The 22,815-nt window shown below is 45.4% G+C and overlaps 1 protein-coding gene across 1 annotated transcript in view; it reads right to left on the bottom strand.

Annotated features, from left to right (window-relative positions):
- DNAH14 (dynein axonemal heavy chain 14) overlaps positions 1-22,815 on the bottom strand; it is a 293,617-nt gene that overhangs the window by 206,666 nt on the left and 64,136 nt on the right. Inside the window, exons 12-20 of the mRNA XM_039235797.1 lie at positions 20,296-20,572; positions 19,747-19,789; positions 19,562-19,659; positions 15,265-15,431; positions 14,206-14,550; positions 8,146-8,487; positions 5,961-6,330; positions 3,781-3,971; positions 167-412 (exon numbers count right to left, since the gene is read on the bottom strand). Of these exons, the coding sequence (XP_039091728.1) occupies positions 167-412; positions 3,781-3,971; positions 5,961-6,330; positions 8,146-8,487; positions 14,206-14,550; positions 15,265-15,431; positions 19,562-19,659; positions 19,747-19,789; positions 20,296-20,572 (2,079 nt within the window). The remainder of the gene's footprint in view (positions 1-166; positions 413-3,780; positions 3,972-5,960; positions 6,331-8,145; positions 8,488-14,205; positions 14,551-15,264; positions 15,432-19,561; positions 19,660-19,746; positions 19,790-20,295; positions 20,573-22,815) is intronic.

The raw sequence follows: 22,815 nt of genomic DNA, 5'->3' as shown, positions 1-22,815 counted from the left end.
AAACTACTAAATACTCCATCTCATTTCTGTATGGGTATATAAATGATTTGTATAATTCAAAGGTTGTGAAACGCAAAAATTTGAAGCAACAAATAAAACTACAGACAATTACAGTATTTTCCCTTCGCCACAAATTACAGTATTTTCCTTTTGCCATAATATTTACCTTAAATGGCCCGAGAGAGGAAGACCCTTTAACTGTTGCCAGTGTGATCTGAGACTCTTCTAGCTGAGCAAGGACATCATCTGTGGATGAAAGGATCAGGACGGAGTACGTCTCGGACTGATGGACGACCAGGTGTAGTGGGGTCGTGTTCCACAGATCAATAATCTTAAACAGTGTTTTCTCAAGAGCAGCCTCCTTAGTGGCAGAGGTTGAGATTTCGTTTATTTTGTTTTCGTACTGAAACATCTGAAATGAAACATTATTCTTTAACATTCGGCAGACGAAGGGTTCCTGATGTGCTTACAACGCAGGACTGCTGTGAGCGTGCCCCTCCCGGCCTGACCCTCACTTCAGGGCCCTTCCTGACCATTTCACATCTCCCACTCTGCATGCTCGGTGAAGTTTCTAGTCACTCCGTGCACTTCCTCTAATTGCAGCCCGTGTGAAGATCAGTGGACAACACCTTGAGCCCCTGTGCAGATGGCTGCCCCCTTCAGCCTTCCTTTCTCTGCACTGGCGCTGACGGCTTTCCCCCTTCCGTGACACGCTGTCACTTCCAATAGTAATTCTCGGGAAATGATCTGAGAGAATGGAATCTGGGAAGACCCAGCTTCCCCTGGCTCAGCTTGCCTTGCCTTGCCTCCAGGAGGATAAGGGGCTCAAACTCACATTAGTGGATGCATTGTACGTACAGGCCTTCCTTTCCCAGAGACAAGGTCCTGATGCAGGGTCTCAGCATCACTGCCACACAGACACTGGGAGAGCTTGCGTTTCCACATGTGAGAATTAACTCATGGTCTGATCGCTCTTATCCCTCAAAGAAGGAGCTACCGCTGGTCCCACATGTCATCTCCATGGGGCTGAAAAGTGATGCCTGATCCTGTGTTTTGGTGAAACACGGCCAGAGCTCATGGCCTGCCAGAGATGGGCGTCACGGTGCTGACATCAGCTGACTGCTTATGGCCTAAGCGGACACTTTGAGAAGGACGCCTGCTTTTGGACACAGACTATTCCTCCAAAGGCAGATCAGGAACCACAGGGCCATCAAGCCTCTGTGCTGAACAAAGAAGCTTGTGCCTCACAATGACATTCCGAAGTTGCTAATAACCAACTCCAGACACAGGTAACGCATAAAGCAAAATTTCAACCAAGCATGCTTAGCCCTTTCCACTCTTTATGGTCCAAGTTTGGGAGCTGACTGACCAATGCTCAGATCTATCAAGTAATTTAGTAATACCTAAGAGGTTTCAGATGAGTCTTAAGGCCGATCACTGATTATCTGCCTCTGGGATTAAGCACAGGGTTTCTAACGCATGATTGATTAAAAAGACGAATCATGAAGTGATTGTGTTCATTTTATGAAAACGATCTCTTCCTCCGCATTTACTTTGTGACGTGCTTTCCGTGTCACAGGCTTTTCAGAGCCTACACAACACGCTGGACAGGAACTGCAGTCATGACGTAACAGATGTATCTGGCAGGACCACAGGCCAGCTCCTGTCGTGGGCTGTCCTGGGCAGTCTGGCTGCAAGACCGCCGTCTCGGGGTCAGCCATGCACTACACATGCTCTAGGAAACGAAGGCTGGGTCTCGGGGCCCAATCCTGTCCATCTAGGTACTCATGTTACACTAGGTAAGTTGTTGAATAGAAACAGGATGATCAAAATCTTCCGGGAACTCTTCAAGTTCAGGTAAGACTAGCAGCTGATGGCCCGCTCTCCCCTCTGACCATGGCAGCAATTAACCTCGGGGAGAAAGGGTTCCTCCGACTCCTGCCGACAGCACTTCAGAGGCTGAAGACCTTGTTCGTTTTTGTTTGGATGTTGCATTATCTTAATTTGGATCCGCCACAAACGGCATGAGAATCCGTTCTTAAACTAACTCCTCACATGAGAAATACAGGACAGCTCGCTGGAACCCTTTCCAGCTCTGGAGCCACCAGGCCACCTGCTGATCCCCTCGAGCCCCGTCTGCCCTCACTTTTAGTGCCTGCTGCTAGATTGTCTGCCAACTGTCACCCTTTCCGTGACTCACACAGAGATGACTCCAACAGCCCAAGGCTTGGAAAGGGAAAATGTCATTGCAATTGTGCTACGTTCCTGGGATGCTGTTTTGGATAAACCTAGCTGACGACATTGACATATATGGTCTGAAATCATCTAGATGTTGTGCTGAATTCACTGCTGGGACGTGGATCAGTTAGGAAACCTGGGATGCTCCAGGACAGGATGAGATTTAGATGGGATGATTGTGGAGAGAGCAGAAGACTGAAAGAGTTCATCATTTTTAGGCTAAGCACCTGAAAAACAACGGAGGTGCCATTTGCTGAGCTGGGGAGGGGAGGGGCGTCTGGGAGATGAGAACGCTAACTGTGTGGTCTCTCAGACACAGAAGTGCAGATACTAAATAGGGAAATGGGTATGTGAGTTCAGGAGGAAACCACGTTGAGGGCTGGACATATATAGCAACCTATTTTTATTTTTTTTAATGTTTTATTTATTTCTAGGAGAGAGAGAGAGAGACAGCGTGAGCAGGGGAGGGTCAGAGAGAGAGGGAGTCACAGACTGAAACAGGCTCCAGGCTCTGAGCTGGCAGTCAGCACAGAGCCCGAAGCGGGGCTTGAACCCACGAACCGCGAGATCATGACCTAAGCGAAAGTCGGACGCTTAATCGACTAAGCCACCCAGGCGCCCCTATAGTAACGTATTTTTAAAGATCAACAAAAGGTATCTTTTAAAATTCTTCTTTTTAGGGGTGCCTGGGTGGCTCAGTTAGTTAAACATCTGACTTCGGCTCAGGTCATGATTTTGAGGTTTGTGAGTTCCAGTCCCATGCTGGGCTCTGTGCTGACAGCTCAGAGCCTGGAGCCTGCTTCGGATTCTGAGTCTCCCTCTCTGTCTGCCCCTCTCCTGCTTACACTTTGTCTCTCAAAAATGAAGAAATGTTAGAAAATTTTAAAAGAAGCAAATTCCTCTTTTTAAATTCCTTAAAATTTCCCATTTCCTCATTATAACAGATCATGTAGTAGAAAATTATAAAACACTATTTTAAAGTATATCAGACACTGTGAATCACGAAGGCTGAAATATAAATGAAGCTTACTATAAGCTAGTTATGAAAACAGAAAAAATTGTAACCACAAAAACCACAGAATCTACTTTTATAACAAAACCTAGATGGCAGATCAAACAGTCCCTCCCTGTGTATTTTAAGCGTCGTATCAAGGTACTGGCAGAGTCACCCCAACCTCCTCTTACTGTATCTTCACTCTACGTAAAACGGAACACAGCAGCTTGATATGTCTGCTCCTAGAAGGCGCACTCTCTGTGAGAAGTAGCCCCTCTAAGAAAGAAAACATCATTCCATCTGTCATCCGGGAAAACCACCGCCCCTGCTCTCACATCACCGGGTGGTGGTGGAATGGAACGGTGGACCCGTACCCACAGCTACATGTAATTTTTGACCACCTGTCCCCTGCTAGTCTGTTCCCTTTGCGCAGACGGTCGACCAACGTCTCCCTTTTCTCATTCCTATTCCTTGTAGACTGACTTGCTTGCTTAAAATTAGTCCCTCTGGTATTTCAACCTATTTTTGCTTTCAAATAATTTGTTTACCTTGAGTGCTAGAAGATTCTCTACCGTACAGTTCTTATCAGGAGACACCAACTTTCCGATAATCTCCTGGACAGCCTCCCAATGCCGTGGCTTGAGACAGGGGTTGCCCAGAGCTATGATGGTGGGCAGCACTTGTTTAAATTCTGTCACTGATTGCTTAAGATGGGTCACCAGGTCGTTCTTAGGTAAACCTACAAATAACAATGGATCTTATTTTTTAAACCAGAAAGCAAGTCTACTATTTAATGTAATTCTAGTTTCGCAGTTATCGTTCTGTATTAAAATAATGAATTTTATTAACATCACCCTGCAGAGGGGATTGGCTATGGATTAAAACAAAGAGCAGCAGTCATCAGAGCTGATGATCAAACCCGAGACCAGCAAAGCCAAGTTTTCTTGGCGGATCTGACACAGGGCTAGCCTGCTACCACGGCGGTTCCCAGATTTTTAGTGACTAGGTATGCAGACTAATACATGCACACACATTTCAAGACTGTTACAGGCTTTTACATTCTGCTCACGAAGGAGGACCATCGGTTGGGGGGGGGGGGCTGCCACTATCATTTCATAAAAAATGTACCTAACGCTGCAGTGTAGGGATGTAGGTAAAGATTCTGCCACAGATCAGGACCAGTCTATCCTCGGGCACTGGCAAACTGCAGCTGAAGGTTCAAACCTCAACCTTTTCACTCAACTTGTAAAAGAAAAAGGACACAGAGACATAGCCAAAGACGGGGACTCAGAAAAATCGAGAATGACACCTATATGCTGGAATATCCAATCTGTCCAGATGGGGCTCCTTTTATAAAGCCACACTGGATAATAAAATGTTGCTCGAGACCTAGTGAAACGGAAGGAAAAGAGAGTAACTTTGGTTTCTTTAAGTCTATATCTTGGAAATGAGCAAGATCTTTCTGGGAAACTGTGTAAGAGAAGCACCATCTAGGTGCTACGTTACAGGCCTTCTGCTGGGGCAGGGGCAGCACAAAGCTGGGGAAGGATTCACAGAGTGAGTGTCACGTCACAGCAGCGACACGGTGGGAGATGTCCCCAGCTTTTTTCTTTTCTAAATGTTTCATGATGTTGTTCTATTTCTTGTAGACTTCGAAAACAGGCAAAGTACAGTGTTTTCCAGAGAGGAGGTTAGAGTTTGCAGTGCAGCTGAGGGTCAGGGAGGAGATTCAGAAGCGAAAGCGCTCTTGCCAGGGGCTGAGACCCTCGCCTTGCCGAGAGGACGGGCCTCACAGAATCGCTCCGACAGGAACATCTCTGTGTTGGCGCGATTTCAGATGTGAGGGTTCGCAGAAGGGACAGCTCTCAATGTGACTTCAGCTATTTCTCCCGCTGGCTGAGGGAGGCTGTGGGCGAGAACAGTGAGCACCTGGGTTAATGCCCCACATGCAGGTGGGCCTGTGTCATCAAGGCCACGGTCGTGGCCAAGTGCCTGTGGTCCGACCTAGGGAAAGAGCTTTTATTTATTTTTTTATTTATTTATTTTTTTTAATGTTTTATTTATTTCCAGGAGCGAGAGACAGCGTGAGCAGGGGAGGGTCAGAGAGAGAGGGAGTCACAGACTGAAACAGGCTCCAGGCTCTGAGCTGTCAGTCAGCACAGAGCCCGACGCGGGGCCCGAACCCACGAACCGCGAGATCATGACCTAAGCGAAAGTCGGACGCTTAACCGACTAAGCCACCCAGGCGCCCCAGGAAAGAGCTTTTAAAGAATACACAAAATTGTTATTACTTAAAAAATATATATAGGGGTGCCTGGGTGGCTCAGTTGGTTAAGCGTCCGACTTTGGCTCAGGTCACCATCTCACAGTTCGTGGGTTCGAGCCCCACATTGGGCTCTGTGCTGACCACTAGTTCAGAGCCTGGAGCCTGCTTGGGATTCTGTGTCTCCCCCTCTCTCTGACCCTCCCCTGCTCATGCTGTCTCTCTTTCTCTCTCAGAAATAAATAAAACATTTGAAAAATATATATTTACCACCAATTTTTAATCTCTTTCTTGCTTCAGGAAACGATTCCTGCCCCTATGCTCCTGTGAGGCTTCTCCAGCCACTAACGGCCAGGACTTGGGAACAGGCAAAGAGGTTAAGGTCAAGGACAACAATCCTCCTGACTCAGAGGCCGCTCACTGTGAGCAATTCTAGGTGGGAAAGCTTGAAAAAGATGCTTTTACCTTTCTCTAGTGTGGAGATTACATGCATCCATTTTGAAACGTGTCTCTGAACGGATTCTATATCGACCCCATGGAGAGGTCTGTTCCTCCACTCTGCGAAGCGCGTTCTCCACTCCTTCTGCGTGTCCCACAGCGTCTTCCGCAAGGCCAGGTCGCACTCGATGTCTGCAATCTCTGCACGCACGATCTGTGTGATATCGTCCATGTTGAGGGAGTGCATGTGGGCCTCGGAGTCGCTGAAACAGTGCTGGAAGCTGGCGTAGGTGCTCGCTTTGTGTGCCAGACCCGCCGCCTCCTCTGCTAGCGTCCGCATCATCTCCACAGCGGTGGCCATGCGCGTCCCAGCACATAGCAGAATGGGGGTTCTGATCTGAAACATGGCAGGGAGACATTCTAAGAGACTGTACATCTGGGACACTGACGTGTTCTACTGACAGCAGGTTAGCACGTGACCTAAGCTTTAATAAATGATCATCTGTAAGGGCTGTCCTTAATTTATAATTGTGTGTGTTCATTAGGAGGGCTCTTAATTATTTAATCATTATTACTATATAGCGATAATTTGTCATGTTCCTTCCCTCTCTGGGGCACTGTGCTAGTTTTAGTAACACATTACCTAACTTACTAAATCCATATAACAATCCCGAGATGTAGTTAATATTTTTCACAATTTTTCAGGAAAGTTCTAAAGTTATCAATAATTGTCACATCATCCAATGGTAAGTGGCAGTTTCAGGGTACGGCTGACTCCAGAGGTCATTTCCTTTCTCTGATTCTGTTTAACTTTGTACTATATTTTTGTTTTTAAGATTTTATTTTTTTAGGGACTCCTGGGTGGCTCAGTTGGTTAAGCGTCCAACTTCAGCTCAGGTCATGATCTTGCCATTTCTGAGTTCAAGCCCCACATTGGGCTCTGTGCTGACGGCTCAGAGCCTGGAGCCTGCTTCAGATTCTGTGTCTCCCTCTCTCTCTGCCCCTCCCCTGCTTATGCTATTTCAAAAATAAACAAACATAAAAAATTTAAATTAAAAGTCTGTTTCCATGGAGTTGAAAGTCAATAAAGCTTGACCACTGGAGTTTCTCCTTTGCTGAGAGGTGCTTAAAAAAATAAAGACTTCCCCGCTCAGCGCTCAGTCGTGCGGACCCCCTGCAATACAGACCCTGGGCTCCATTGGTGTCCAGTCTCGTACACTTTAACAAGCGTGAATTGTGTAAACCAGACACTTATGTAAGGGCCTGTAACTTTCTAGTACTATTTAATTTATTAAAAATTAAGTGTGCAGCGGGAGGGGTGGAGATGGAGAGAATCCCAAACAGGCTTCATGCTCTCAGCACAAAGCCTGATGTGGGGCTCGATCCCACAAACTTGAGATCATGACTTGAGCCAAAATCCAGGCAGTGGCCTCACGGACTGAGCCCCAGGTGCCCTTGGTCATACCTGAAAGACTGCAGGTGGGATGTGTGCATCAAGTGGTTTCAAGATGAATGTGTTTCACCTTCCTTGTGTTTGTGTGAAACAGTACAGACTACTGGTCAGTGGAGGAACTGCCTATAACTGCAATGAGTAACACTGCAGCAGAGGCAGAGTCGGTACGGGACTAAGCCCCTGGGGTGGGGGGGCACTGGGGGCAGAGGGGCGCACACGAGCACGGTCCCTGAAGCCCCGGCTCTGACGTGCCGCACAATCTTCAGCAGGTTACTGGACCACCTTAGGTCTCACTGTTGTTGGCGGGCCAGTACAGGGGTGAAGCACCCGGCCCACACCATCACTGACTCTCGGTGAGTGGGTTTATTGTGTGCTTGGCTCTCCTTAAGTGCCTCAAGTTGTAGCACTCACTACCGCTGGCCTGGAAGGAGGCCCAGGCAGATGTCACAGGTGTAGCCCTCTGGGCCGGGGGCCTCCCGTGGCAGAACGCTGACTCCTACGGGCAGAGTCACCGCTTTGCGTTGTCATCTGTGTGCGTCCATAACTGAGGAAAATGCTAATGTCAGTCACGCATTTGTGAAAACAGACATGCAATGTTTCTTTCCACTGAGGTTCACAAACCTTCTGTCTGAGGAGTCTAGGCTAAGAATACTTGGGTTAAAGTATTCACCTAAGATTCCGCAGACAGCGAGTGCCGACACGCTTAGGCCTCCAGGACGCTAAGAGCCAGCTGACTTTTGATGAGAAACACGCACTGACCTTGGCCTTCAAGTTACTGACATCGACTCGCAGTCCAGTGATGTGCGCTTCCAGACTGTCTCTGAATTTAGCAATGGCGGCGTCTTTATTCATCTCCCGTAGCTTCATGGCGGTCTTCAGCTGACCAAACTTCATGAGAATAATTTTGTAGATGGTAATCTGCTCTCCTGAAATCTGGACCTGGTAGGACCTTATGACAGAGTGCAGCTGCGAGATCTTGGAGTACTCTTTCTCCAACACAGACAACTTCGAGCAGATCCCCTCCAGAAAGGTAAAATGCTCCACAAACTCTTCAATTTCAGTGGGATCACACTCCATCTTCCTCAGGGACGTCTCCACCACCTGGACCGTTAACACATCGATCTGAATTCCAGGAGGGCTGCTCGCTACCTTAGAAGGCTGATTACTCTTTCAGAACCTGTCATGATGTTATGGAATTCTACTTTCACGAGAAAATGAAGACGTCACCCAGATGCCACTCTAGACAGTGTTTAAATACCAGAGCAGATTTGCTCAACTCCTTTCTATGTTAATAGAGGGACCACGAATGTACCTGCACATAAAATAAGTGCTAAGATAGAAAGGAAGTTATATTATGAATAATTTTGTTCTCAGGAAATAAACACAATAGCAATGGCAAGGCCATGGCTACCATATGGATAATCGATCATGGCTACTGTGGTTTTTAAAAAAATTTTAGTGTTTATTTTTGAGAGAAAAAGAGACAGAGCACAAGTGGGAGAGGGGCAGAGAGAGAGGGAGACACAGATTCTAAAGCAGGCTCCAGGCTCTGAGCTAGCTGTCAGAACAGAGCCCAACACAGGGCTCAAACCCAGAGTCTATGAGATCATGACCTGAGCTCAAGTTGGAAGCTTAACTGACTGAGCCCCCCAGGCGGCCCTGCTACCGTATTTTGAGCATGTACGTAGTCCCACCTGGTCCTGATAGCGTGTTTGTTCATTAGGTGTTATCTTCTCCCGTTCATGCAGGAGGAAATGAGTCTCAGAGGATTCGTTAGTCTACCGTCAAAAATGTAGTGAGTTACAGAGCTACGAGTCCCCAAGCATGATTCCAAATGCCATTTTTATCCACTAGAAGTATTCAGTATAATTATATGCAGAAGGTCAACACTTTTCCTGAGTGTGTGTACATCATTCCTTGAAATTTTCAAAATAATGGCATTTCTATATGCAAATTACAATTTTGTCATATTTTTTCTCATGTTTCCAGGGCTCTTGATGAATACTCATGCATAATTTTGGAATCAATGTCATTTCAATTGTCTGTTTCACAGCCTTGAATTAATTGCCTGTATGTCTCTAATTTTTCAAGCACTATATTGTCTTCGATTATAAAATAGATGGTCATACAAAACAATCAATACAAAAAAGCTTTTAAAATAGAAAATCCCTCTGATGCCATCACTCAGAGATAAGCACTGCTAACCCACCAACTCTGAAAAGGCTTTACAGAGAGGCTTGTGTTTGAATCCCAGCTCCAGTTATTTCCTAACCGTGTGACCCTAAGCAAGTACCTTTGCCTTAAAAAACTTGGTGTCCTCATCTCCAGTTTTGAGGAGAAAAAATGTAACAGTATAGTAACAGGCTTATGCCTTCTGCATTTGACTGAAATGGATCCAAACAAAAGACCAACTAAACACAGCTATCTTGACTCTAACCAAAAGTTGCATTTAAATGCCAGAATTAAGAAACATTTTAAAGTGCAGATTTGTATCACAGAGAAACAGGTAATTTAATTCCAGTTTTGTGCAAGAGAGGGCAGGAAAAGGTGAGATATGCCCAAACTTACTTTATGTCATTTTACGACACTGATATCAAAGACAGATAGGGACGGTAAAAGAAAGTCACAGACCAATTTCACGAACGGGAATAAATGCAAGTCTTAAAAATAATGTCCCTGGGGCACCTGGGTGACTCAGTCAGTTGAGGGTCCGACTTCAGCCCAGGTCATGACCCCGCACTTGGTGGTTGTTAGCCTCATGTCCGGCTCTGTGCTGACAGCTCAGAGTCCGGAGCCTGCTTCGGATTGTGTCTCCCTCTCTCTCTGCCCCTCCCCTGCTTGCACTCTGTCTCTCTCTCTCTCCTTCAAAGATAAATAAAGATTACAAAAAATGGAAAAAATGCTCCTGTACGTACACGTACATGCTGGCACACTAAGCCTCACGCTTAGGAGGCAAGAGCGACCTAAGAAAGTCAATTAATGTAACAACCACATTAAAAGGTGAAAGAAAAAGTCTGCATGATTATTCCAATAGATGCAGAATGAACATTTCTTAAAATTCATTTCTGATAAAAAAATATTCTATCAAATTAGCAGCTCTCACCAGAACAAGGGCATTTCCTTGACCACATCAAGGGAAGATTCCCAACGCCTCAGGAATAAATAAACAGCAAACACACCCCAGGGAGCACATGGGAGCCGTGAGAGGATGAACAGAGAGGCCTTTCAGAACAGCTTCCTAAAACAACTAAAACTCAGGACGTTTTCTGGAACAAAAAAACCCTGATTCTTCCAACCGCAGAGACCTGCTTTATAATCAGTACCTGATGTGACTCTTACAACCTCTCTAGGTGAGTTGCTAATATTATCCCCAACTTACAGATGAGGAAACTGAGGTACAGTGAGAATAAGAACATTAATTAACTAAGGTCTTCCAAATAGTAAATGGAAAGGCCAAGATTTAAAAAAAAAAAAACACTCAAGTGAAACACATTTTACATGTCAAAGACGCTAACTGAGCCTTAGGATGAGTTTCAGCCAGTTACGCACCCCTGCAGTCACCTCCATAGTCAAACCATGGAAAACTCTCGTTGCCCTGGGACCCCTTGGGCCCCCATCCCAACCTCCTCCCGCCCCGGCCTCTGAAAGCCACCTCTGCTTGCTGTGGCTGCGGGCAAACTATCTGTCATGTTACACATACGCGGAACCAACTGGCAGGTACTCCTCTGTGTCTGGCTTTCGGTCAACACAGTTTTGAAACTCATCCAAAGCGCGCGCAGCAGAAGTTAGTTCCTTGCTATTGTCGGTCTTTTAAATGCTAGTCCCCGGGGGCTGTGATGCTGAGAACACTGAGAGCCTAGGGACCCGCTCCTTTCGGGAAGATGCGTTGGGCGGTGGCACAACGCTGGTCACGCTGGTGCGGCTGTTTCTTGGGCCTGAGTTAACGTGCTACGCAAAGCGGCGGCATTAGGTAAAGAGGAGGAAGAATCTGTATCACGTGCTGTCCCTTTTTTATTACTTTCCTTGAAATCCTAGGTGCTGAACCCTTGCTACGCTAAGCCAGGCAGAGCTGGAGGGGCTGCAGCTCTGGTAAGAAGATTCTTCTCTGACTTCTGCAGAGAGCGGGCTTGCCCATTCTTCAGGTCAAAGGCTGTATGAGGTGACAGCTAGCTGTCTCTGAGCTCTCTGTTAAAGAGGTGGCTTCACGGCGGTGGCCCTAGCAGGATGGCGATGAGAGCCCTTCTTCCATAACCGAGCCCCACCACCGAAGAAGATGGGACAAGGTGACTGGCAGCAAGTGTGCTGGCGGACTATTAAGTATGTGACCCCCCCCCAAGTCCATGTTCCAAACAGGGTCACACACATAACCATCCTTTCAGGGGTGGTGGGGAGGTGTAAAGCAGACAGCAGCTATATCTAAAGAGTTCTCAGGCTTAAAAATCACACCTAGATTTATGGGGAATTAGCCAGAAGCAAATAGGAAAAAAATTTTCAAAGAAGAAAAGTCCAAGCCGTGTCGTCAGTGACAATCCCTCAGGCACACCCAGGTGTCCTAACTCATGCCCTTGCCATACTTGCTCAGTGTCCGGCAAGCACAACCTTCAAGGCCCAGCTTGGATGGGATGAGGTCATGCAGAATGGTAAACCCAGAGAGCCATCCTGCAGCATAACTGGGGGCCGCGGGGACCAGACAAGGTCGTCTCCCCCGAGCTCGGAGCAAGAGGCTGCCACACTGACCAACCACAGAAGCTCTTCTACAGACAAAGCAGCGAATTCTTGTCACTTCTGTCCAGCAAGATTTGACATTAGCTCAGACCACGTAAGCTAGCTATTTCTTCATTTTCTATTTTTATAGAGGGAAAATTTTAATTATTGTCACCCTGTACCTTCACCATCTTACACGGTGGGGGCGGGGGCTGCACCCTGGTCTTCATTTATGGATCGGCAGAATAGTAAGCGCCATGTTGCACTTGATAGGGAGGGTCGTCTGTGGCGGGGGGCCGACCCTCACCCCTACTTCCCGCGTCCCGTGAGGAGGGAGCCCTGCTCGCCTAGCCCTCTGGCGTCCCACCACCAAGCACCCACGTCCTGGTAGAGCAGAGGCAAGTCCTGTGACTGGGGTGTGTGGGAGCAGGGAGCGACAGGCTCAGCCCACACACTTCCCCTCAAGCCAACCTGCTCCACGAAGCCTGTGTGCTCGTCTCTGCTCACGGCTGGGCCAGGCCGGGGTGCTGGTACTGAGTGCGCTAAGTCTCTCCCTAATTCTGAGCTTCAGTTTGGGGACAGTTAAACAACTCTAAGCCATTTTCTCCAAGCCTCTCCTTCTTAGTAATGGAGGAAACATCTCAATCTCTTTTTGCCTTGTCCTATTTCTTCCTTGGTAAGAGTGGGAATATTTACTGTGCCTCCTAAAAGTCGACATACGGGAGGAAAGGCGTGAACCGCCAGGCGTCGACTGTGCAGACGCTGTGAGCTGGTGGACTCGACATCCAAGCCGTTCCCCATCTGGCCTGCCCCCTTCCGCTGCCGAGAAGAGGAGCCTGGGTGAGCCGACGACCGGCCTTTCTGCACCCTCAGGGGCCCGGGGACCAGCTGTGGCACCGAGGAGTGAGGTCGCACACACTACACTGCTGCTTCCACCTCCCTTATCTCTGCCTAGAGTGTGAGCCACGTGCAAGTGCAGCCCTCAGCACGGGAGCCGAGCAGGAGGGTGAGGACGCTGGGTCCCGGCTGCGTGCAGCCATCGGACCAGCCTGGGCTCACGCTTCTTTTCGCACGAGACAGAGAAATCCGTTGCTAAATAAGCCTGTTTTTGGCTTTCAGATCCTTGTCGGGGAATTCCTAAGTCAGGGCCCTAAGTGAAGTAGAGAGGAACTCTGTGGGTCTCAGGGTGGCCGTGGTCATGCAGAGGCCACGGAGCCTGCCATATGCAGCACTCAGCCCCTCTCGCCTAAGGGACACCTGCAATCCCCACAAACTCTTGGTGGTTTTAACAACTGCTAAATACTCCCTCCTGCAGACACGCCCTCGCTTCCCCATCCCTCTGCTTATCCTGCAGGCTCCTCTGCCTCTAACAACCTCCTAGACACCAGGGTTCTGGAGGCTTCTGTCGGGGCTCTCTTCCATCCTCACCATGCATGTAACCGGCGCACTCCCATTCACCCTGACGACGTCTAGGACCCCCTGGATGCCGGTCATTTAAACACACACTCCCGACACACAACGTGCACGTCTCTCCCTGAGGACGACACCGTGAAGCAAGCACTGGGCTCCGCTATCCCCGGTGCCCCACTGTCCACCCTGCTGCCTAACCACCAGGCTGAAAGTATCATTAATTCCTGTCATTCACTTATTCCTACGTTCTGCCACTCACCAAAGGCTGTCGGTTCTCCCTCTTAAATAGATGTCAACCCCCTTTGCTCCCGACTCCACACTGCGACCGCCCTCGTCCCAGCGCTCGTCACCTCTCCCCTAGGTTCCAGGAGCCACTCTCCTCCTGTCTCGTCCTACCTGAATCACTCTTCACGCTGCAGCCAGAGCGGGCCCTGCAAACACGAAGTGGTATCGTGTCGTTTTCACATTTATAATCGTGCCATGATTCCCGGCAGGAAAAGGGGGAAAGGAATGCAGCATGCAAGTTTACAGACGGGGGAGGAGGTTTCTCTGAGGAAACGACATCTGATCAAAGACCCAAACAAATGCAACAAGTACATATCTGAGAATAACACTTATCGTGTATGCTTCTAAAGTATGTATTTTAAAATTATAACCTAATAATCATAAAGATTCTCATGCAACAGGCATTTTCAAAATACTTACTTCTAATAGATTTGTGCTCTTGTTTTCAGTTACAGATTGCAGGAGGTTGTGGCTCAGATGTATGATATTCTCAATGTAAGGTAGGCATTCTGACTGGTAATCGAGACTCGTAACACTGAAAATACCGATGCGTTTCTCAATGACCATATTAACAATGTGTTTCAGATAGTTTCTGAATTTGGCTAGTATAGCTTTAAACTGTGCTGCAGTTAATTCCTCCAGAGAAGACATCTTCACGTCCATGACTCTGGCCCTCTGTACCATGGAGCAGTACTTTATAAATTGGCAGCTGTAAGCACTAACCAGGCCCATGGAGTTACCAATAATGGTCAGAAGACTAGCAATCTGTAAATAACAATGTCAGAAAGTCAGAATGTTAAGAGTAAAAAACGTGTGCTCTAATGGGCTAATAGTTCTGTTAAAATATTTAAAATCATAGCTTTATGTGGATTTCATTTTGTCAGGAACTAAAGAGAACTATGTTGGAAATGTAAGACTTAGGGAAATTAAGATGGCCTTTTAAATATTTGGTGTTTATGAAAAGGCTTACCAGGCCATTTATCTTTATAATCAGCATGCTATTTTGAGCCATGGACTAGAAACACCAATCATTTATTCCCTCACTTGACATCCCGCTTTAGTACAGATGCTCTGTGCGCAGCCCTGCACAGGGCACTTCTATGGACTGTGTGACCTTACCTGAGACACAGCTATCGGACGAGGAATTACTTGACCCAAGCGAAGACAATTAGAGTCCCCTGTAAGTCGACACAAAAATACCCAGCTAGATGGTAAGGGGAGAGTAGGGGCCAACACAGGTCAATAGACTGCAAGTCAGTATCATGCAGGAACCATAAAAGAGAAAGCTCATTTTCAGAGGGGAAATTGGAAAAAACAAACAAGAAGAAATGAGCTGAAAGCACATGAGCAGGACAGATGGAGGGAGAAGGTGGAAGTGACACTTCAACTGTCCTAAGTTAGGGTCCTCAAGTTTTCAAGAAATCCCTTTAGTCTGAGGACCGGCTGAGTCTCCCTAAGACAAGTCGTTTGTAGACTCACTTGGTCTTGGTAAGTAGGATCCATTTCAAAAAGGATCTGACAATCTGGCCACCTGCTTGTTTTCTTAGAGGCAATTCCACTTCCGGTCTTATTAGGTAAATTCACAATTAAGACCGACTCAGTAAAGACAGACAGGCGAGGATCTTGGCAAAGAGGAATAATCTTGGCTAAAATACATAATTCAAAAGTTAACATTTTCAGATGTCCCACTGAGAGCAACACCTTAAATTATCCATGACATCCACAACCACTGTAAACTGAGGCTAATGTATTCTGAGGGCTGGAGAGTATTCTATACCAATAAATGGAAGTTCAGGGGCACCTGGGTGGCTCAGTTGGTTAAGTGTCCGACTTCAGCTCAAGTCATGATCTCACATTTCATGGGTTTAGCCCTGAGTTGGGCTCTGTGCTGACAGCTCAGAGCCTGGAGCCTGCTTCAGATTCTGTGTCTCCCTCTCTCTCTGCCCCTCCCCCGCTCATGCTCTGTTTCTATCTCAATAATAAAATAAACATAAAAAAAATAAATGGAAGTTCAGACAGTGTAAAAGTTTGGATTTAATATTAGGGAAACAGCAGAACCACTCACAAGTACTGGGTAGTGGTGGGACGAGGCATAATTAAATAGAAGCTGAGAAAAATCATGAAGAAATAGTTGTAATGTCCGTGCTACGTGATGCCTTGTAGAGAGGATCAGACCAGCACAGCAAGGTGACGAACGGGGGACAAAGCCTCACCACCAGTATGTGCATAGACTAGCCGAGAAACTGGATGTCCGTGGGCAAAAACCAACCAACCAACCAACACAAATCAAAACATCAACCTACACATCACAAACTATGCAAAGATTAACTCGAGATGAGTCATATGCCTAAATATAAAGCACAACGTTATTAATATTCTAAGAGAAAATACAGGAAACATCTGTAGGACTGAGTTAGAGAGCTTGCAGGTAACAAACCATAATCCAGAATAGAAAAAAACTGGTGAGCCATACTTTATCAGAGTTCAGAGGTTCGCTCTGTGACAAAGAATGAAAAGATGAGTACAGGCTGGGGGAAAATGTTTTCAGATCTTGTATCTCAGAAAAGACGTGTATCCAGGCAGGATGCATATAAAGAGTGCTCACAACTTGACAATAAGGAAACAAACATCCTAATAACAACTAGCAAAAGATCTAAAGATCTGACCACAAAAAATGTACCTAAGCATATGTATATAAGCACATGAGAAGATGAACCATGTTAGTTGTTTGGGAAACAAATCACAACCACAGTGAGGCACCACCACATACCTATCAGAACAGCTACACTGTTTTTTAATCTGACAGTACCAATTGGTGACAAGGATACAGAGTGACTGGAACTCTATACATTACTGGCAGAAGTCAGAATAATAACTCCACTTTACCCTCTCCTACAATGAAACACGCACCTACCAGGGGACCCAGCAAGCCCACCCCCGGTTATCAGATCAAGAAAAAAGAAATCTTACATTCATCCAAAAATCTGTGTACGAATGTTCATAGCAACTTTATTCATAACTGCCCCAAACTGGAAATGAGCCAGACTTGAGTGCAGAGAGAAACCGTGGGACGCCCGGATGGTAGAATACAACTCGGCGATGAAGAGGAGTGAGCCTGCCATCTCATGCGGCAAGACGGATGCATCTGAAATCCATCTTTCCAGGTGAAAAAAGCCAGACCCAAAAGGCTACCTCCCTATCCACTTTTATGACCTCTGGAAAAGGCAGAGCTGTAAAGACAGAAAACAGATCTGAGGCTGCAGGTACAGGAGGGACAAAGGGGCAGGACCGGGGAGCGCGGGCATGACGGAGCGGCGCTCTAAGGACCTCAGAGGGTGGACACGCAACTGTCAAAACCATAACCCGCATACCGCACAGGGTGGTGTGACAAGTCTTAAGAAACCAAGCAGGATGCCGGGAGAACTCCACAAGGAATATGGACGGTGACAAAGTAGCCTGCTGTCTTAGTGGTGACCCAAGCGGGTAACAAAGGGACTCTGGAGAGCAGCGTTGTAACTGAAAACTCCAGGACAGATGGGAAAGGAACGGCCCACGAACCCTGTGCTCTGGTTGATCCATCTGCGTCTCATACAGGTATGGAGGAGGGGTGTGGACATTGCTTTACCTGCATAACAGATCACTAACTACACTGTTACTTTCCACTGACAGGCCTCTGAGCAGCCCCGCTCCTGCAACGAGCCGGTTTCGGGGCTGCCGCTGAGGAAACACGGGAGCCCCCTGTGCCCACAGATGCTACAGGGCTCACAACAAAGACCACAGGGTCCATGTGGAAAGAACTAGGCTTCGAAAACACGGCCACACAATCTGGGCAACAAGTTAAGTAAAGGTAATATTGTCTTTGTGCTCCCAGGCTAACACAGGTATCAGTGAGCCTCAGAAATCCCTGGGGGAAAAGTTATGTAATTAAAACAGTATAGTGCCGGCACAAGAGTTACAGATACATCAAGCCTACATAGTCCAAGAATAAAATAAATAAAAGAAAAGAAAAGAAAAGAAAAGAAAAGAAAGGAAAGGAAAGGAAAGGAAAATAACATAAAATAAAATAGAATAAAATAAAATATCAAAGTGCCATTTCAAGTCAGTGAGGGTGACGAATGGATTATTCAATGACGGATACTGGAAGAGACACATCATGAGTCATCTGGGAAAAAACTACAAGTTGGTGTACGCAAATGAAGCTTAAAGCAATTGAAAGCTTAAACATAAAAATGAAATCTTAAGAGAATTAGAAGGCAAGGAGGAGAGTGCTTTTGGTAATATGTGATCAGTGGGCAAAGCCTCTCTCTGATACCACGCCCTGAAGCCTTCTTTAAAAGGCTCTACAAATGTTATACTTTAAAAACAATGTTCTGCATGGGAAAAAATATCACCATAAAGTCAGCCAGATGACGCAGTTTTCTTAAGACTCATATTAGAGATGAAGAGTTCATTTTCCTAACCCAGAATGACAAATCAGTACGAGAAAGACTTCTGCCCACCAGCATCGCTCCCATGTACTTACTCTGAGAAGGACCCACGGAAGCCACAGGCCATGTGCCAGATGCTACCTGCATGACTGTGTGCAGGAATGAACACGTGTAATTGTGCATGTGTGGTTACATGTACTACAGCATGTTAGTGCGAGGGAGTATTACTGGCTGTCTAAGTGACAATTATGAGAGCGTATGCAACAATGAGGAAAATGCCTCCCACAGGATGCCAGGTGATCATAAAATGTTTCATTACAGTTTTTTTTAATGTTTATTTATTTTTGAGAAAGATAGATTGTGTGAGCCAGGGAGGGGTGGGGGGTGAGGGGAAGGAGAGAAGCAGGCTCTGAGCCATCAAGGCAATCCACTAGATCATGACCTGAGCTGAGATCAAGAGTCACATGCTTAACTGACTAAGCCCCTCAGGCGCCCTGATTATAAACTGTTTTAAATATGAGTTTCACTCCTGTATGCTTATGAAGGTAAAAATGCAAAATGAAAACACATACTTGTTATATGCATGTAGTTGAAAAGATGGGGTGGTTTAAATGTTTTTTTTTCTCAAGTTTGTGTGCACACAAATGCACACACGTATACATACATATATAAACATCTATGTAGGTCAGTGAGTCCACATTTACGTAAATTTACGTAAATAAATAACTGAATAAATAAAGAAATGGATCCGCTAAGGTGGTGAGATCCACTTTAATAAAGGCTAAAATTAGGGGGCAAAATTTTCAGAACAAAGAAAGACACTTGACAATCTCAAAATATCCCTCCCCAGACTGATTAATAACAAAGGGAAATATAAACTTTCCAAGAGTTGCCATGGGTCCTGCGTTTTAAGATCTTTTACGATGCAGACTGAGGAGAAGGGACACATTCACTGGTCAGGCTACTAATGCCTGTGCAGGTGCAGACTGGACACACAGGACTAAGAAGGGCTGATCAAAATCGGTTTCAGATGGAAACAGTATCTTTGCTATGCTAATAAGATATGGCTTAATCAAGTCTCATAAAATTCTGTAGTATATACTGAAAAAATCCAAACCTTACGCTATTTTTCTAATTCCCGTCTTTTATGCACCTTATCTAAGGTTATGTGTAGAGGTCACACATCCTCAAATAATCCCAAATTCACACTACTTGGTCCCAAAGATGCACATTTCTGATCCCCTGATAGACGGAAATGTGTGCCACCCTGCGGGGTGTGAATACCAGATACCTACACCTGGGAGAATATTCCCAAAGACTGTATCTAGCCACACTTTTAAAATACTTACTTATACGTTTTTCAATGTCAGACACCATTTTTTGAATTTTTATTGAAAAGTCTAATCTGTTGGGAGCTATGAAGAGGTATGTAGCAAATTCTGAAAATCTGAGAAAATAAAAGCATATTTCAGAAAAATGCAGTAACCACCACAGATGACAATTACTTGTAATATCAAAAAAGTCTACTACTTACTCATACATGTATTTATTCTCGAACTTGGTCCCGATTTCTACATCTACAAGAGTCCATTGAGAAAGAGAGGGAATGAAACACTGATTCGTGTGTAAACCAGCTAAGTGACCACTTGCCACGTGGCAGTGCTTCCCAGACACCCAAGAATACACGGGAGGGTCACCTGAGGGGTAGCATTCCAGCAGGTCACCCGCCGCAGCCCCAGACTGTGAGGAACAAGGGCCGAGCTGCGGTCCGAGGGTCTGGGTTTTCAACAAGCACGCAGGGGTGCTCACCGCCAGGAAGGGGGTCATCAGGCCCCAGGACTGAGAATGGTGTGCACGAGAGGCCAAAATGAGTAATGGTGTTATCGCTTACACACACCACCGACGGTCTAAGCTTATGCTCACTTAATGCTCTCTTAACATTTATATCACTAAGAGATAATATTATTGCTTAATATTTATTATCACTAGTCACCAATAATAAACTACTAAAATGTTCTCACATTTGTTCTGTTCCGGCTATTAGGATATCTCCCTTCATCCTTAATAGCCTCATTCATCTTACCTGAAAGAATTTCTTCAAGGCTGTAACAAACGTTTTCTGGTTTCTTCATTACTGGCATTTCTTCATTCGACTGTTTTATGACAAAACTGACTTCGTTTTTGGACGCCTCTTCTTCACACACCCCAGATTCTTCAGAGCCTTTGTTGGACTTATGCGAGTTCTCTGTGGAAGTTTCTGAAGAGTCACTTTCTCCAGGAGCACTCAAGTGTAGAGTCACTTCAAATATCGGGGCATATATTTTTCTCAACTCCTTCTCCGCTTTGATACGACTCAAAATCTAATTAAAAGATGTTAGAGTGACAGTAACAATAGATAACACGAAGAATATTCCTTTCAACTTAGGATAATATAGACCTAAACATTAAATGATAAATAATAACTTTGGTGCAAGTGAATAATGCCAGGTCACCAAGTCACTGATATTTGCAAGTTAAAATAAGGTAATATAAAATACATGGCACAATATAATGGAGTAGATCCCCCGAAAGACTGTGGTATAAATTAATGCCAGAGTGGCTACATATTACTCATTTGGGAGCTTGTTAAAAATACAAATTCTTGGGCCCTATTTCCAGAGATTATGAGTTAAAATGTTTGTAGCAGGGCCGAAGAATCTTTTGGTAATTGAAGTATAATTAACATACAATGGTATGTTAGTTTCAGGTGTCCAAAACATTGATTAAACAACTTTATACAAGAATTTGAACCATTTAAAAGCTGCACGGGTGAGTCTACTGGGTCCTCAGGCTTGGGAATTACAAATCAGAAATCGACTTCAGAACCACTGGTGCAGGTCTGATTTCTTTATCGGAGTACACACACCCTAGTACAGGCACCCATCACTACGGAGAATATACACACCTCAGTGTATATAGTAGTCCCTATGGAGTAGTATCTTAGTACAAGCACCCATTCCTACTAGAGTATACATACCCTATTACAAGCAACTGTCTCTGTTGGAATATCCACACCTTAGCACAGGCACCCACCCCTACTAAGAATATACACAGTCTAGTACAAGCACTGTCCTTACGGAGACTATACACACACTAGTACAGGCACCTATCTGTACTGAAGTATACACATCCTAGTACAGGCACCAGTCCCTATGAAGAATATACACACCCTACTACAGGCACCCACCCCTACTCAGAATATACACACTCTAGTACAAGCACCGTCCTTACAGAGAATATACACACCCTAGTACAGGCACCTGTCCCTATGGAGAATATACACACCCAAGTACAGGCACCCATCCTTATGGAGAATATACACACACTAGTACAGGCACCTGTCCCTATGGAGAATATACACACCCAAGTACAGGCACCCATCTTTATGGAGAATATACACACACTAGTACAGGCACCTGTCCCTATGCAGAATATACACACCCTAGTACAGGCACCCATCCTTATGGAGAATATACACACACTAGCACAGGCATCCATCCCTGTGGAGAATATACACACCCTAGTACAGGCATCAGTCCCTACTGAAGTATACACATCCTAGTACAGGCACCCATCCTTAATGAGAAACAGCCAGACTACTTCACGGATAAATAACTTTCTCAACAATGTATTTGCTCATAGGCAGGTATTCTCAACTAAGGTATCCACCCCTCTTCCCTACAGGTGACCCACTGTTCTTGAGGCATCCAGGATTTCTCAGTCACCTGTCAGAACCTCAACCACCAGACAACAAATAAAAGCAGCTGACGCTATAAACAAACATTAGCACCCTATTCAGCTGCTGGGCCAGAGCCTAAGCTGATGCTGAAGGTGATACACAATCTTTAGAAGTTCTAACAAATAAATACGGGAGTTTCTGTGGGATGATGAAACACTGCTGTCAAATGGATAGGGTGACACTGCACAACACCGTGAGTGTGGTCATGCCACTGAATTTCATCTGTAAAAGTATGGTTAAAATGGTAAATTCCATTTTATGTATGTTTTATCATAATAAAGTTCACAATTTCAAACAAACATATAATGTGTTGTATAGCTTCCTCTGGAAAACAACCTCTAATCCTAGTAACAAAGGGACCTTAAACCCTACACCCTATTATTATAGTATAAATATTTTGTCATAGAATCATTCTTGAAATACATATGGTATCATTACTACTTACTATAGTGTACTTGTATCTATATTAACTATACTTATGTATACCTGATACCACATACTCCTAGAATACCATCTGACACAATTCCTATTGGATGAGTACTTATCATGTCCTAAACACTACAGTTAACAAGTTGCCTTTGCCTCATCTTCACAGTAACCTAGAGAGAAATTATTACTCTTATTGTGCACAAAAAAGCTGTTAATTTGTTAAAGGCTGTATTGGCTGAGGTCATGGGTCTGTGACTCAAGAGCCCATGTTAACATATGAAGCAGAGCTTGAATATCTTTTTGTGATGAAATTCTTGGTTATTATTTTTTGGGTCAACAAGAACGGACCAGAAAATGGCTCAATTTCCTCCAGATTGTACATTACAGGAGGGGAAC

The sequence above is a fragment of the Hyaena hyaena genome, unplaced genomic scaffold (genome assembly GCF_003009895.1).
Source record: "Hyaena hyaena isolate Hyena2069 unplaced genomic scaffold, ASM300989v1 scaffold_103, whole genome shotgun sequence".
In the NCBI taxonomy this organism is placed as follows: domain Eukaryota; kingdom Metazoa; phylum Chordata; class Mammalia; order Carnivora; family Hyaenidae; genus Hyaena; species Hyaena hyaena.
The sequence above is the reverse complement of the archived record's forward strand: the minus strand, read 5'-3'. Positions and strand labels throughout refer to the sequence as shown.